Below are 12905 nucleotides of genomic sequence, written 5' to 3' on the forward strand. Positions count from 1 at the left end.
CACTCTCCAAGCCCACGGTGCCGTGCCTGTCAGACCCATGCAGCACAAAATCACCACTTGTCCCACATTGCTACCCCTCCCTGGCAGCTGCCCAGCAGACACTATTCAATCAAAAGCAGGCCACCAATGTCATCATCACCCCATGGCCACTGCTCTTCTTCTGGCCTCCCCATACACTATGGACACCCTATACATAAGCATAAATGGGGTTTATGATTCCTATGCCCTTCCTTCAGCCTCATTTCCTGAAGACTCACCATCATGAAGGTGGGCCATACAAGAGGTCAGCACTGCAGCTCATTCAGTCCCAGCAGCCCAACCCCACACTTACAATTTCTCTACACAGCTTTCCCCAAACCAGCCTCCCTGGGGCCCCCTTGCCCTTGCAACCTGTGCAGAAAACCTGAACAACCATTTCAGAGGGGTCACAGCTCTCGCTAAACAGTATGTGCAAAGAATAGGGCAGGAGGGGGGGGTGTGCACTCTGTGGACTCTTTCTGCACCCATGGGCACATCTCATCTTCTCTGTGCCCTGTGGTGGCTGCAAGGGACAAAGGACACTCAACCCTCTCAGAAGCACTTTAGAGGCCATAAATGAAAAATACTGCTAAAGCTGAGCCGCTGGCACCCCTCTTCTTTATGAAACCTTCCCCTGTTGAGTGTGGAAAAGCAGTGTGGCCCCTGCAGCCATTTTAACCTCTCCACACTGCAGTGATGACCCCCTCTGGGACACCGTCTGGCCTGCTGTAGGACCTCTCTTTCAGAGGTGTTTTGTTGCCTCCAGCCCCATGACTAAAACTCCCCAAGCCCCTCTCTGGTTTCTCACCCATGTGCAGCAGATCCCTGCTTTCCAGGGATAAGCCTGAGCAGCCTGATGGACCACTTCCCTTAGGGACCAAGAAAGACATGGTCAAAAGAAGGGAAAAGGTAGTTTTGTCCCTTTCTGTTTCACTGTAAAGGACTGTTCAGTCTGCCCTGACCTCTCATGCTTGCCTGCCAACAGTAGCCTGCAACACCCAACATGAGTACCCCCTGATTACAGCAAGCCTTTATCTTCTTTTGGTGCCTCTTTCTCTGGCCACACTCACCCGGGCACCTCAGTGTCAGAAAGGGACCATGCCTATGCATGTGCGCACACGAGCACCCGTGGGCAGGCACTCTGTGAGCAGCCTTCGGGGTGTATCTAGTTCTCATGCCCCTGGGCTTTGTGCTGATCTCCTTGGCAGCTTGCGGCATTGTGCTCCCCATGTTTGGGTCCAACATGTGGCACCTCACTTAGCCCTACAGAGACGCACAGCCCTCCCCCTGGGTACTCGTACAGCTGCAGCCTTTGGGTGACAGAGGAGCCTGAACAGAGGGAAAGCGATCACGTACTCCCAAAACTCAATCATTGGGGAGGTGGCATTCGCAGGCAAGGTCCTGTTGTCCAAGCTGGAGCTATTCAGAATGTCCACACAGAGATCTACCAAAAGAAAAGGAAGCTGATGAGCCAGAGAAATTCTCCAAGGCTCCTCCATGAAGGATGCTCCTTCCCCTCTATACCCTAACCCTCACTCTGGCAGCACAGAGACCCTTCACCCTGTGCAATAAAGCATCTCATTAAACTCTTGCATCTCATTAAGCATCTCATTAAACTCAGGCTCTCCCCAGCTACGAATCCCAATCCAGCAGTAGCCAGAGGGCTTCGGGAAGGGGAGAGGGGAAGGAGAGAGCAATTCCCTGCCAAATGGAAACCAGATGGCTGCAAAATATAGATTATTGAGGGATAGCCACTATGAGTAGCCAGGATAGAAAATCCCATTCTCCTCCCACATCACACACCATTCCCTGTCCACACATGCATGCATATGTTCACACATGCCACAGATGTCTTCACATTCCACCGTGCCATCCCCAACACTGTCACACAGCGTGAAATTACTAAAAACAGAGGAGATGCCATGCATCCAAGAAATGCACCTCATCTTGCATTTGGCAGGCAAAAGGCAATCCACTGGAAAACTGAGGAAGCCCAGCTCTGGCTGGGAAGCTTCTGCCTGTTAAGAGAACATCTGTGGCTTTCCTCACAAACCAACCCATGCTGGGGGAGCTGAAGGAATCAGATCCATTCTTTAAAAGGCTGGTTACCTCTGCTGGGATGAAGGGGCAAAGGAAGCTGTGAGTGAACGGCCCATGGGGTGGAGAAATTTAACACATCACAGAAATTAATCATCTGACCCAAGACAAAAAAGGAGGGAACCCAGCTGCCGCCAAAGCCTTTTCCAGCCTGGCTTTCCACTGAAAGCAAAACAACCTATTCAACATGGTAAAAAAGGCCTGTCAAGGACATCAGATCCATGCGGGTTACTTCACATCTACCCCATCTTCCCAGGCACAGCCCAAGTGCCTTGAATAAAGCCAAAGCTAGGTCTTATCTGCTGGGCACAGTTATGTGAACTGTGGGCATGAGGAGATGAGACCCCTGGCCAATGTCATGGCAGAGAAGCTTGTATGGATGTGATTAGACCAGAAAAATGGTGCCTTTAGAGCCTTGTGTTACTGGTTCCCGCAGTGGGAGACCCATACTGGCAAAATCCTCCAGTGCAGGCCTGGCCTGATTTAGCCAAAAGCTGAGCACACAAAGGAAACTGTTTAGTACATGGCAGCAACTGCCCCAGTAACTCCGAAGGAGTAGGGTAGAGTAAGGGAATTGTGAGATGAATTGTTGTACCAGAGCTAATGAAAAGCTCCTGACATGTGAGGAGGACTCTAGCCTGGCTTGAAAACTCTCCTAACCCATCTACCTCTCCCATTTCCCAGAAAATGCATTTTTTTCAGTGAAGTCTCAACACCCAAAACATGTCCATGTGGAAATAGTTTTACTGTCCCCTGCTGCTAGACACAGGGTCATACCACTCACCCTTCCTGACACTTACCCATGGTGAATGAAGACAGTCACCTTTGCAGGAGTCCCTAGCCACGTTGCAGCTCATGAGAGCTTTTTATCTGAATAAAAAATATTTTCTACAAAACCCAAATAATTTCTGGGAATTGGGAAGGAGCTAGGAGCCAATCAGGGGAAGGTGTACCTGAGTTCCAGGGGTTATTGCAGCTGGCCCACGGTAGCACCGCTGTGAAGGAGCTGAACAAGTAGAATAGGGCCCAGGACAGGATGATGATGTAGTAAATATTCAGATAGCACTCGATGACTTGTGAGGCATATCCAATTCCTGTGAAGGAAAACAAAGGAGGTGAGGATGGGGCTGACAATCAACACCCGACATGTTGGGCTTAACCCCAAACAAAGACATAGACCATGCCATGGTAAGAAGGGTGCAACATCAACCACATGGCTCATTAGAGAATAGGGCAAGACTTACCTCAGGGAAAGAGAAAAGATTTTGTGACTGTGCATGCAGACAGGAAACATTGTTCATATCTCTGACAGGTCTATGGTGGAACAGAGAGAAAACCTTTCGCTGATAGGAAAACTTTTTTCTGACCCCTACCATGCCACTGCATTACACTGACTCTCCTGCGGGAAAACCAGTTCTAGCCTTTAAAGAAAAGAAATGCAGGTGGGTTTCCTTCTGGAAAGACTCAGGAAAAAAGGGTTCTTACAGCTGATCTACATCATGCATAAAGTATGGTGTTGTGGCAGAAGTACAGACTTAAGAGCTGAGCTCTGGTCTTGGGTCCTGCTTGTGCCCATTGCTCACTGAGACATCAGAATGGTATTTGGGTTAGAAAGGCCCAATTCATTTGTTTAAAACTGGTCGTCAGTGCCCTTTGAGATGCCACTGCTGTCTACCTCCAGGCCCCGTGCCAGAGCTCAGGGGTCTCCAGCACAGGAGGTCCCAGACTCCCCAGGGAGTTTCAAAGAGCACTGTGCATCTGTGCTTGAGCAAACTAACCAGGCCTTTAATCTGCCTGACCACAGGTTTCTCTGTGTGCAAAACATGGGTAATAAGCTCTCCTCTGGACAGAAGAACTGTGGACGTTAGATTCATCAACATATTAATGCCATTAAATAACCTTCCCCAGGGCCCCAGGAGTCCTGATTCTTATACCTGTGCCCTAAGCACCACCCCAGCCCATCTCCAGGCTGTCAGACTGGTGCACGCATTATGATCCCCCTCAGCCTGCAGGATGCCAGCCTGCAAATGCTGCCACAGCAGCCTTGGGCACAGCAATGGGCAAGGAAAGTGCCACAAGCCAGCCAGCTTTCCTCATCCTCTTCTCCCTTCAGTATTTGTCCTGGACTACATGCAGGTGTTTGTGTATTGACACTTCCATCCTCCTCCTCCTGCTTGCTGGCCATCCTGCTCTCCTCTCTCCTGGGCTCTGAGCATCTCAAAGCAGAGACAGTAGCTTGGCTGGGCCAGCACAGCCCTCAGCCAGCACCACACATTCTCAGTCACCTACGGGGGAGCCGGGGCACTGCCCCTGCACACACAGCAGTCACCAGGAGGGATAATAAGGCTGGGAGAGAGGGGAAGGGAGGGAGAATAAAAGAGAAATTAAAAAAACAGAATAACATTTCCAAAAGAGGGTCTGAGTCACTAATTGTTAGAAAGTGCTGCCAGCAATTCCAGTAACTTGACTCACCTTCAAAGATGGGACAGATTTTCCTCCAGGCAGTGACACCTCCCTGGCTGGTGTACTGTCCCAGTGCTGTCTCCAGGAAGAACAGGGGGATCCCGCAGGTGAAGAGGAAGATGAGGTAAGGGATGAGGAAGGCTCCTGCAGAGAGGGGTGAGATGCTGCCTCAGAAACCTCTTTAAAACCTTATCACCACCACCCCTTGCCAGGTACCTGGGGCCACAGCTGGAATTGGCTAGATAAACACAAATATTTCTCTGAAGTAACTGTGCAACCTCTGCTAAAAATACAAGGTCTTCAACACCAGCATTTCTCAGAAAAAAATACAAGCATGGTCTGTCTCATGCTAGTGCAGTACTTCTGTATTTGGTCTTGGCCAAAACCTAGAGATAAGGAGTAACCAGGCAAAGGGATAAAAAAAGACAGCACTGGAGAAGTTCTCCCTGCTTCACTGTCCTGGACTTGTTGTAGGACTCCTTGTTTCACGTGACCACATTTGTTCTGCCTTTCCCAGGAGTCACAGCAAAACTCCCACTTGACCATAGAATACAAACCTGGAGGCTGGTGACATTTCTTGGTAAGTAATAAATTTGCCAGGATATACATTTGCTTGAGACATATTTCATGTCAAATTTGAAAAGCAGTTTGCAACCAAAGAATGGAAATAGGGAAGAGCAACAGAGTATCTTTCCAGCATTTTCAAAAGGAAAAATTTTAACTTCTCTCTTCAAATTCTGTTTTTTTATTAAAATCTAGAGAAACATCTTAAGAGAAATCAGCTTGAAATAGCCCTCAGATTAACCCTTGATGAAATGGAAGAGGAAGGGGAGAGACAGCAGGGTTTTTTCCAGAAACAATGACCAACAAAAACAATGCATCAGAAAAGAAAAACAAAACAAACCAAAAAGTTTAACACCCTGTTCAGCTGTCTGAACCTTTTTTCCTTCTTTTCGGTTCTGCTGTCAAACCGAAACACCTGATATTTTTACTGTTCTGCTCAAAACTGCTCCTGAGATCTCAGTTTCACTGCTGACCTTCCTTCTATCACCTCACAGTCTTTGTCCCCATCATTAGTGTAGGTTTTCACACTTTCACTCCCCTCCAAACAGGCCAAGGTGACTGCCTTCCTCACTGGAACAACTGTCAAGGACTTGCCATCCCATACAGTAAATTTTCCGTCATGAGGACCTCTCACCGCTAGCGCCTGCAGAACATCTCAGCTGTTTGCAGCCAAGATGAGGGCCCCTTCCTCAGCCCAGCCAGACCTTGTCCCCCAGGCCCTCTCCTCCCCTGCCAGCACAGGCATTCCACTGAAATTCCTTCCCATGACAATTAGCAACTAGGAACACTTCCCCTTGTTTTTAAGCCAACAATGTTACAATAACAAGCAACATCCAAATTTTCCCTAAACACAGCTGTGCCGTAGCTGCAGGGGACCTGGGGCCAGAGGGAGGGAGGCTGCTTCACAGTGGCCTTCCAAGTTTGCAGAGCAGGGAACGGGAACTTCATATGCTAAACTAGAGGCAGCTGCTGCTTTCAGTGCTGCAAGACATCTACCTGTATGCCAAAGCTGTAAGACAGCTTTATTACCCTCCACACAGATGAGCCTTTCAGCAGGTCCCAGACCCTCTCCTCTGATACTATTTGTCCCAGAGGTTGATTCATTTTGGTCTCTGAGTAATGAGGGTTTTCTCACACCTCTGCTGTCTTGTCTGTCTTAACGTTCCCAGAGCAGTTACCAGCTGAAACTCCACTTGCAGTCTCCTTCCCAGTTTGCTGCTCCACTGGAGGAGACTCAGCCCTGAGAGGGGGCCCCAGAAACAGACCCTTTTTCCCTACAGGTCGATTGCAAGGTCAGGATGCTGAGCAATTAGATCAGATTTCAAAGTGCAACCATAGATAAGTTTACACTTACTTGCTTTACAGCAAGTTAGCACAATAATTTTTATGACATCTGTCTTTACAGCTTTATAACTGCCTCACTATATCTGAAGGTGGAGAAAGGTGACAGGACAGTAGTCTCCAGTTTGGGTTGGGAGGGGAGGGGGACATTTGTAGGTGGAAAATGTCTTTTTTGCAATTTCAAGGACTTTTCCAGTGGTGAGAATATCTTTCAGTGTCATGGGAAAGACAGTGCCTCATCCCATACTAGTTTGTTGGCCATCTGCTTCCCTAGAGCACTAGAGAGAGAAATGTACCTTCTACAGGAGTATCATACTTTCTGCAATGGCAGTGTGTGAGCTGTGAGGGAAGGACTCTTCCATCCTAATCTTTCCCAAGCCTAGCCTTGTTGGCCTCTGAATCATAGCCTTAGATGTTCCAGAGCAGTTTAATTTAAAAAAAAAAAAAAAAAAAAAGTTATTCAATAGATATCTAAAATGAACAAAAGTAGCCTTTTCACTTACACTAATTAGCATACAAATTGCAAGGACTACTGAACCAGATACCATAGGCATAAACTATGCAAAGATATCATCTGAGCTCAGGAAGGAATTTTCCATGCAAAAACTATGATTTTTCTCTCAAAGCATCACTGCAGAATGGGCTGTTCAATCAGATGCACCACTAGCGTTTACTAACACATGCCAGCCTGACTTGCTTTTGGTGCCTCCAGTGCCTACCATTAAAACCTCAGAGGAGACTGGAGGATCTGCTAAAAACCATCCCAGGATCAAGAAAACTCCTTCCATTTTCTTTAAGTATCCTCTTATCCAACCTCCATTTGGTTCAGAAGAGACATTGTATTGACTCCTGCTTGATTTGGATAAACTCCAGTAACAGCACAGGGGACAGGAATTTGGTAGTCCTGGGATGAACAAGAGCTGGATCACTCATCCACTGGTGACAGCTCACAGCACCTTGGGAAAGAAAGGCCTTTGTGGCATGGTCTGCAAAGAAAGGAAGTTTAGAGTAGGGGGAACGTGCAAGTCCCAAAGCATTATTTCAAGGTGTCTCTAGAGAACAAGAACAAAAGAGAAGTTATTACTGTATTTGACATGTAATTTATTATTCCTCCTTTTCTTTTATAAAGTTAGATTTTGATTCACCAAGAAAAGTTAGTGACAGTCAATTATTCCCTTCCTCTTTCTGAGTTTAATTTTATTGTTATGAGAAAGTTTAATTTTTAACCATGTAATGATCTTATTGCAGTGTTATTGGAAAAGGATTGTCACGCAAGAAAACAAAAGGAAAGGGGAACGAACTCTTGCTGGGGACAGATTTCCCTAGCAGTGGGTTGACCTCTGGGACAACTGTTCCTGGGAAAGAGGTAGCAATGTTCCCCTTCCTCCTATCCTCTGAGAAAATCCTTCACATGCATGTTCTCAAAGACGGCCCTTCCGTCTGATATTTGCCTATGTGACAAACCAAGGTGCTTCAGTGTTGGGTATCTGGTACCCTCCCTCATTTCTGGAACGGACCAAGTTGTACTGACACAATAAAACACTGTGTTTCTCTAATAACCACAGGGTAGCCAGCCCTGTGAGAGGAGCTGGTGGGAGATCGTACCCTGTCAAAGGAAGTGGGCACCCGGGTGCAAGGAAGGGGGTTCTAGGCCTTGGCACAGATACTGGTGCCATCAAAGCCTTTCCTCCTCTGTAACAAGGGCCTGAGAGAGGTGGGGGTGACACAGAGGGCGTGAAAAGGGAATTATGTAGAAGGAGGTTGCTCCTGGCTTTTTGACCACTCACAGTTTTCTGATGGCTTCAGAAGACCATCTGTCTCTTGAGATGCCCAAGAGCCTTGAAGAGTTACTAAAGTTCAATTCAGCATCCAAACTTGGGAGAGCTGCTTTGAGAAGCAGCACTGGCTGGGGAACTGGATTCACCCCTCAGTGCTATTCCTCCTAGTTTTGGCAGGAGCTAACTTGCTGGAGGACAGGGCAAGGGGGTGCATGTAGGGGCACAAGGGGCGTAGGAGAAACGGGTCCAGGCACACGTGTATCTCTTATCGTGCCTACAGACCTAGGACAACTCATGCATGCTATGAACTTACCACCACCATTCTTGTAGCAGAGGTATGGGAATCTCCACACGTTACCCAGACCGATGATCTCCCCAGCCACAGACAGCACAAACTCCATTTTGCTGCTCCACTGGCCTCTCTCTTCCATTTCCTCCTTTTTTATCTCTTCAGGAACTGCCATGTCCCCATTGGGCTCTCCTTCCTTGACTGCAGCTCTTGTCATGGCTCTATGGGTCAGAGGAAAAAAGAGAACATGGGACATAGGGAGCTGTTGTGGAACACGCTGGTGGGAAGAAGAGGGAGGGGACCAGTCACCACAACAGATGTGTTCCTAGTATCACCATGAGGTTCTCCTCATCCTCATCCAGTCTATACTAAATCCTGAATTATGTTTAGCATCATCTTAATTAAGCAAAGTTAGTGGCTGCTTGTTACAAGATACAATTTTCTATCATACACCAAGTCCTTTAATTGGTTAGTTAATTTAAATCTAGTCAAAATTCACACAGACCAGATTGAATCTTCTTGTTGACAACATTTTCATATTGTTTACAGGCATTTGATCATGAGAAGATACTGAAGTGTGAAGAGAGAAGGCTCCCTTTAACTTAGCTAAAAAAATTCTCCTCAATAGTTTGCTCTAATGAATTACCTACAGTAGGGATGCACATATGAGTCCAGCCAGAAAGCACAGACCTAACACAAGCAGCGCAGTTGATGAACTATGCCAGGGAAGCCCTATCTGTATCTACAACTCGCTGGTGGCATTACTGAGCAGAAGTTGGCCTTTGAAGGGGTGATTGGCATCAGCAAGGGATACACATTTCCATGTTGGGATTAAGAAACTATGCTGGAAGCAAGCCTCTCCAAAGCAGCAGCATCTCTGTTAAATGCTTCCATTCCTACCAGCTGCGAGTGCTAAGAAATCAGGGCTTTGTCCCTTCACATTAACTTACAGATTCGGTTTGCTGGTGGTTTGATAAGGTTTTTAATAGCACATCTATCATTCCCTCCATGCCTCCTAAGGGGACATCCCCACCTCCAGGGATCAGCAGGGAGAGCAATCTGCATCACCCACACTACTGAACTCTTCTTCCTCAGCCTCCAGATCTGCTCTGGACCTCATGAGCTTGCTCTCTCCCAGGAAAAGTCCAAGCGCGGCTCTGGAGGTGGCTCAGTCCAGAGACCTCTCCCAGTCAGCACAATGAGTAAGACCTCACCATGCTTGATGCCCTCTACCTGATAGGACCACCAAACCTATCCACCAACATTTTGCGCCAGGATGGCGCACCAGGACCAGGATGGCAAACCATTCCCTCCCTCCTTGTGCCTAGTCTCTCTCCAGTTATCTCCCTCTGGGCTAGCATCAGGGCATGATCCATCTCATGGGAAGTAGGGACTACCCGGGAGTCTGAGCTTACTGGGAATGAGAGCAAGTATGGTCCTAACATCAAACAGGCCCAATAGCTTAGAAACACCATGGCTCTTGTTTTGGTGTAGTTTTCAATGAGGCAAGGGTGAAGCAGGAGCAGAAACTGGTTGGCCATACTTGTGCTTACTCCACACAAGACAGCATCATTACCACTGTGCCTCATTTGCTTCTGTAACTTGCCCAGTGCAAATGAAAATATATTTCCTAAATGTTAAACCTCTGGATATATCAGGCCCTAGGGCAAAGAAAGATGCTTGCATATGAAAAGACAACTTTTATTGAATTTTCATAGCAAAGCAAGCAGTTTTTGGCACAAGGCATGTTTCCTCCCTCTGTCATTCAAGTAAAGAAAGGAAACCATATCTCACAGTGTTATGCACCAATTGCTCTCTAAATGCCTGGGGCAACAACAGTCTTTGTTCCCCCATCTGCCTTGGTGCTGAAGGGCCCATTCTATTCCCTTGAAATCAGAAGCAGATTTCCATGGACTCTGAATGCAGAGGGCTGAATCCCATGCAAGGCATTAACATTGTCTTTAGTAAGAGGGGCTGCAGCAAGAACAGGGGAGCGTAAACCATGGAGGAGGGCAGTCAGGGGTCAGCAAAGACTGACCAGGCTATATAGCTGCCTTTTCAAAAACATTGCAGGGAGATTCTGGTCCCCTATTAAATTTGAGGTTTTTTTAGAGTTATTTCCAATAAGGGCTTACACATGGGCAGTACCGCTGTGGGCACAACCAGTTTCAGTGTCAAATGCAGATGCACCACAGCACTAAGGAAGCAACCTCCCTTTTTTCCCCAGCCCTTGCTCTTTATGGTCCATATGCTGGAAAGCACCTATTTACTTGTGCTGCCCCAACCCCACCATGTACTACAGCACGTATGGATCTACACTTGAGTGTGCTGCTGAGTCAGTCTTCTAACAGGCTTATACAAACCTCTAACCCCACATTTAAAGAAGGTGGTGCAACCCAGAAATCAGGGCACGCACCCTAAGTGCTGGCTGGTGCAGAGCTAGCAGCTCTGCAGTGCACCAGCACGGAAGTCCTCACAGTCCCAGCTTTGCCCCCTTCACTTAGCTCGCCTGCAGGGTTAGATCAGGAGGTGGAAACATCAGGTCCTCCCGCCAGTCTTTTCTCAGCTTCTGAAACCAGGGCAAAGCCCCTTTCCCCACTGCCTGCTTGCAGCAAGGCCTGCCAGCTGGCTAATCAGTTCATTCAGATGCTGCAGCACAGCCTCCTCATCTTTCAGAGGAGCAGAGCTCCACGCACTGTCAAATGTGAGAGAAAAAATAACACATACTTAATGAAATGTGTTTGATCTGTCACAGTCCTTGGCACGTTCCAATTTGCTGCAGTCCAGGGCACATTATCAAGCACAATAATGCTTAAGTCTAGGCTTATTGGGGATGTCATGAGAAGCTGACAGGAGAGGACTTAGCTAATTCTTTGCTTTTATTCTTTTAATGCAAGGTGGCTCCAAGAGCCAGCCTATTTCTGCTAATATGTGTTTTACCTGGTTTTGTGTTAGATCTGTTTCACACATGGGGGCGGGGGAAGATCACAATCAGGGATTCACCTCCTCTCACCTAACCCCAGGCAGGGAATGCCCTGAGTGCCGGCCCGCAGCCTGCACCTCAGGGATACCTGGGCAAGGGCTTTGACTTTGCACCTGTCCTCTGATTCCTGAATAGGCCAACACAAAGGACAGAAGCTGGGATGCTGCAGTGGGGAGCAGGGCTGGGACAAACTCAGACCAGCAGGGGAGATGCAGGACTTGTGGCTTCATTTTCATATTTTAAAAAGGGGGAAAGCACCCTCGTTATGGAATCAAGCCTTATCAACTGGGAACAGGTGGTAGATTAAACAGGTGCCCAAAGTTTTGGCCCTTCATACCACGAGCTTCAGCTTCTCCCTTCTCAGACAAAGCGAGGCACAGCATTACTCATCCCCACTACTTCCTTCTCTGCTTTGCCTGCTGCTTCTATGAGAAAGCCTATTCAAACACCTCCTGGCTCCTTTCCTGAACATCTAATCCTACTGTGCCCCTGCCCTACATGTTCTCAGGCCAGATGGGGACTCAAATAACTTCTTGTTTCCAGCTAGGAACAATTTGGCTCTCCCACTGCAGCCACAGCTACCCACTGTGTTACATCCTCCCGACAGGCAGACATCTTCTCTCTTTGGATGCCCCTCTCCTTAATACATGAGTTCAGAGAAAAGACTTTGCCCCTTGCTGCCTGCCTCTACTTTTTCTGCTGTTCCTTCACCAATGTTTGGAGAAAAATCCTCTTACTCCTTTGTTCCCAGCCTCTTTTTTCCCTCTGCCATAAAGTTTTTCCAATTGTTAAGATGCCACCTGACACAGTCCACAGTCTACCCCTCTCCTGGACCCACTCAGCCACCATTACCTTCCCTCCTCAGCTCCCTGTGACCTCGCCAATCTCTTCTAGAAGTGCTTTGCTGTATTTTCAACCCTCAGCACTTTGAGGAGGTGCCTTTTTCCAGGCCTGGAGTACCCTTTGCAGACATGACCCCCAGCCTGTCATCTTCCCACAGAGAGGAGGGGGCTTCCTCTGTGGCCAGTGCAACAGGCAGCTCTGTATGACATGGTACTGGACTTGGCGCATGAAGGCAGCCACACTGTTCCCCATGAGATTTATTGCTGAGAAAATAAGAATACACCTGGATTCCCCCAGGCACTGGAAAGAGAGCAAGCAACATGCAGGCAGCCATAAACACAGACCACACCAGCAAGTTTCCTTCTTCAATATTTGAACGAGATAGCCGAGTCTCCCCTTGGTCACGAATTTTGTCCCACACCTACCACCATGGGATCCTTCAAGTATGGCCACAAAAGGCAAGGAAAGCCAAGGACACTGCTGAAGTGCTGTGGACAATCACCACTTGGGTCTGATGTGCCAAACGCAC

At 47.8% G+C, this 12905-nt stretch overlaps 1 protein-coding gene across 1 annotated transcript in view; it reads right to left on the reverse strand.

Moving 5' to 3' along the window:
* Positions 1-8767, reverse strand: part of LOC104035823 (sodium- and chloride-dependent betaine transporter) — a 30995-nt gene extending 22228 nt beyond the window's left edge. The window contains exons 1-4 of the mRNA XM_009489245.2: positions 8575-8767; positions 4588-4722; positions 3069-3209; positions 1375-1462 (exon numbers count right to left, since the gene is read on the reverse strand). Coding sequence (XP_009487520.2) covers positions 1375-1462; positions 3069-3209; positions 4588-4722; positions 8575-8767 — 557 coding nt within the window. The remainder of the gene's footprint in view (positions 1-1374; positions 1463-3068; positions 3210-4587; positions 4723-8574) is intronic.
* Between the last annotated feature and the right edge of the window lie 4138 nt (positions 8768-12905).

The sequence above is a fragment of the Pelecanus crispus genome, chromosome 1, assembly GCF_030463565.1.
Source record: "Pelecanus crispus isolate bPelCri1 chromosome 1, bPelCri1.pri, whole genome shotgun sequence".
Lineage (NCBI taxonomy): Eukaryota > Metazoa > Chordata > Aves > Pelecaniformes > Pelecanidae > Pelecanus > Pelecanus crispus.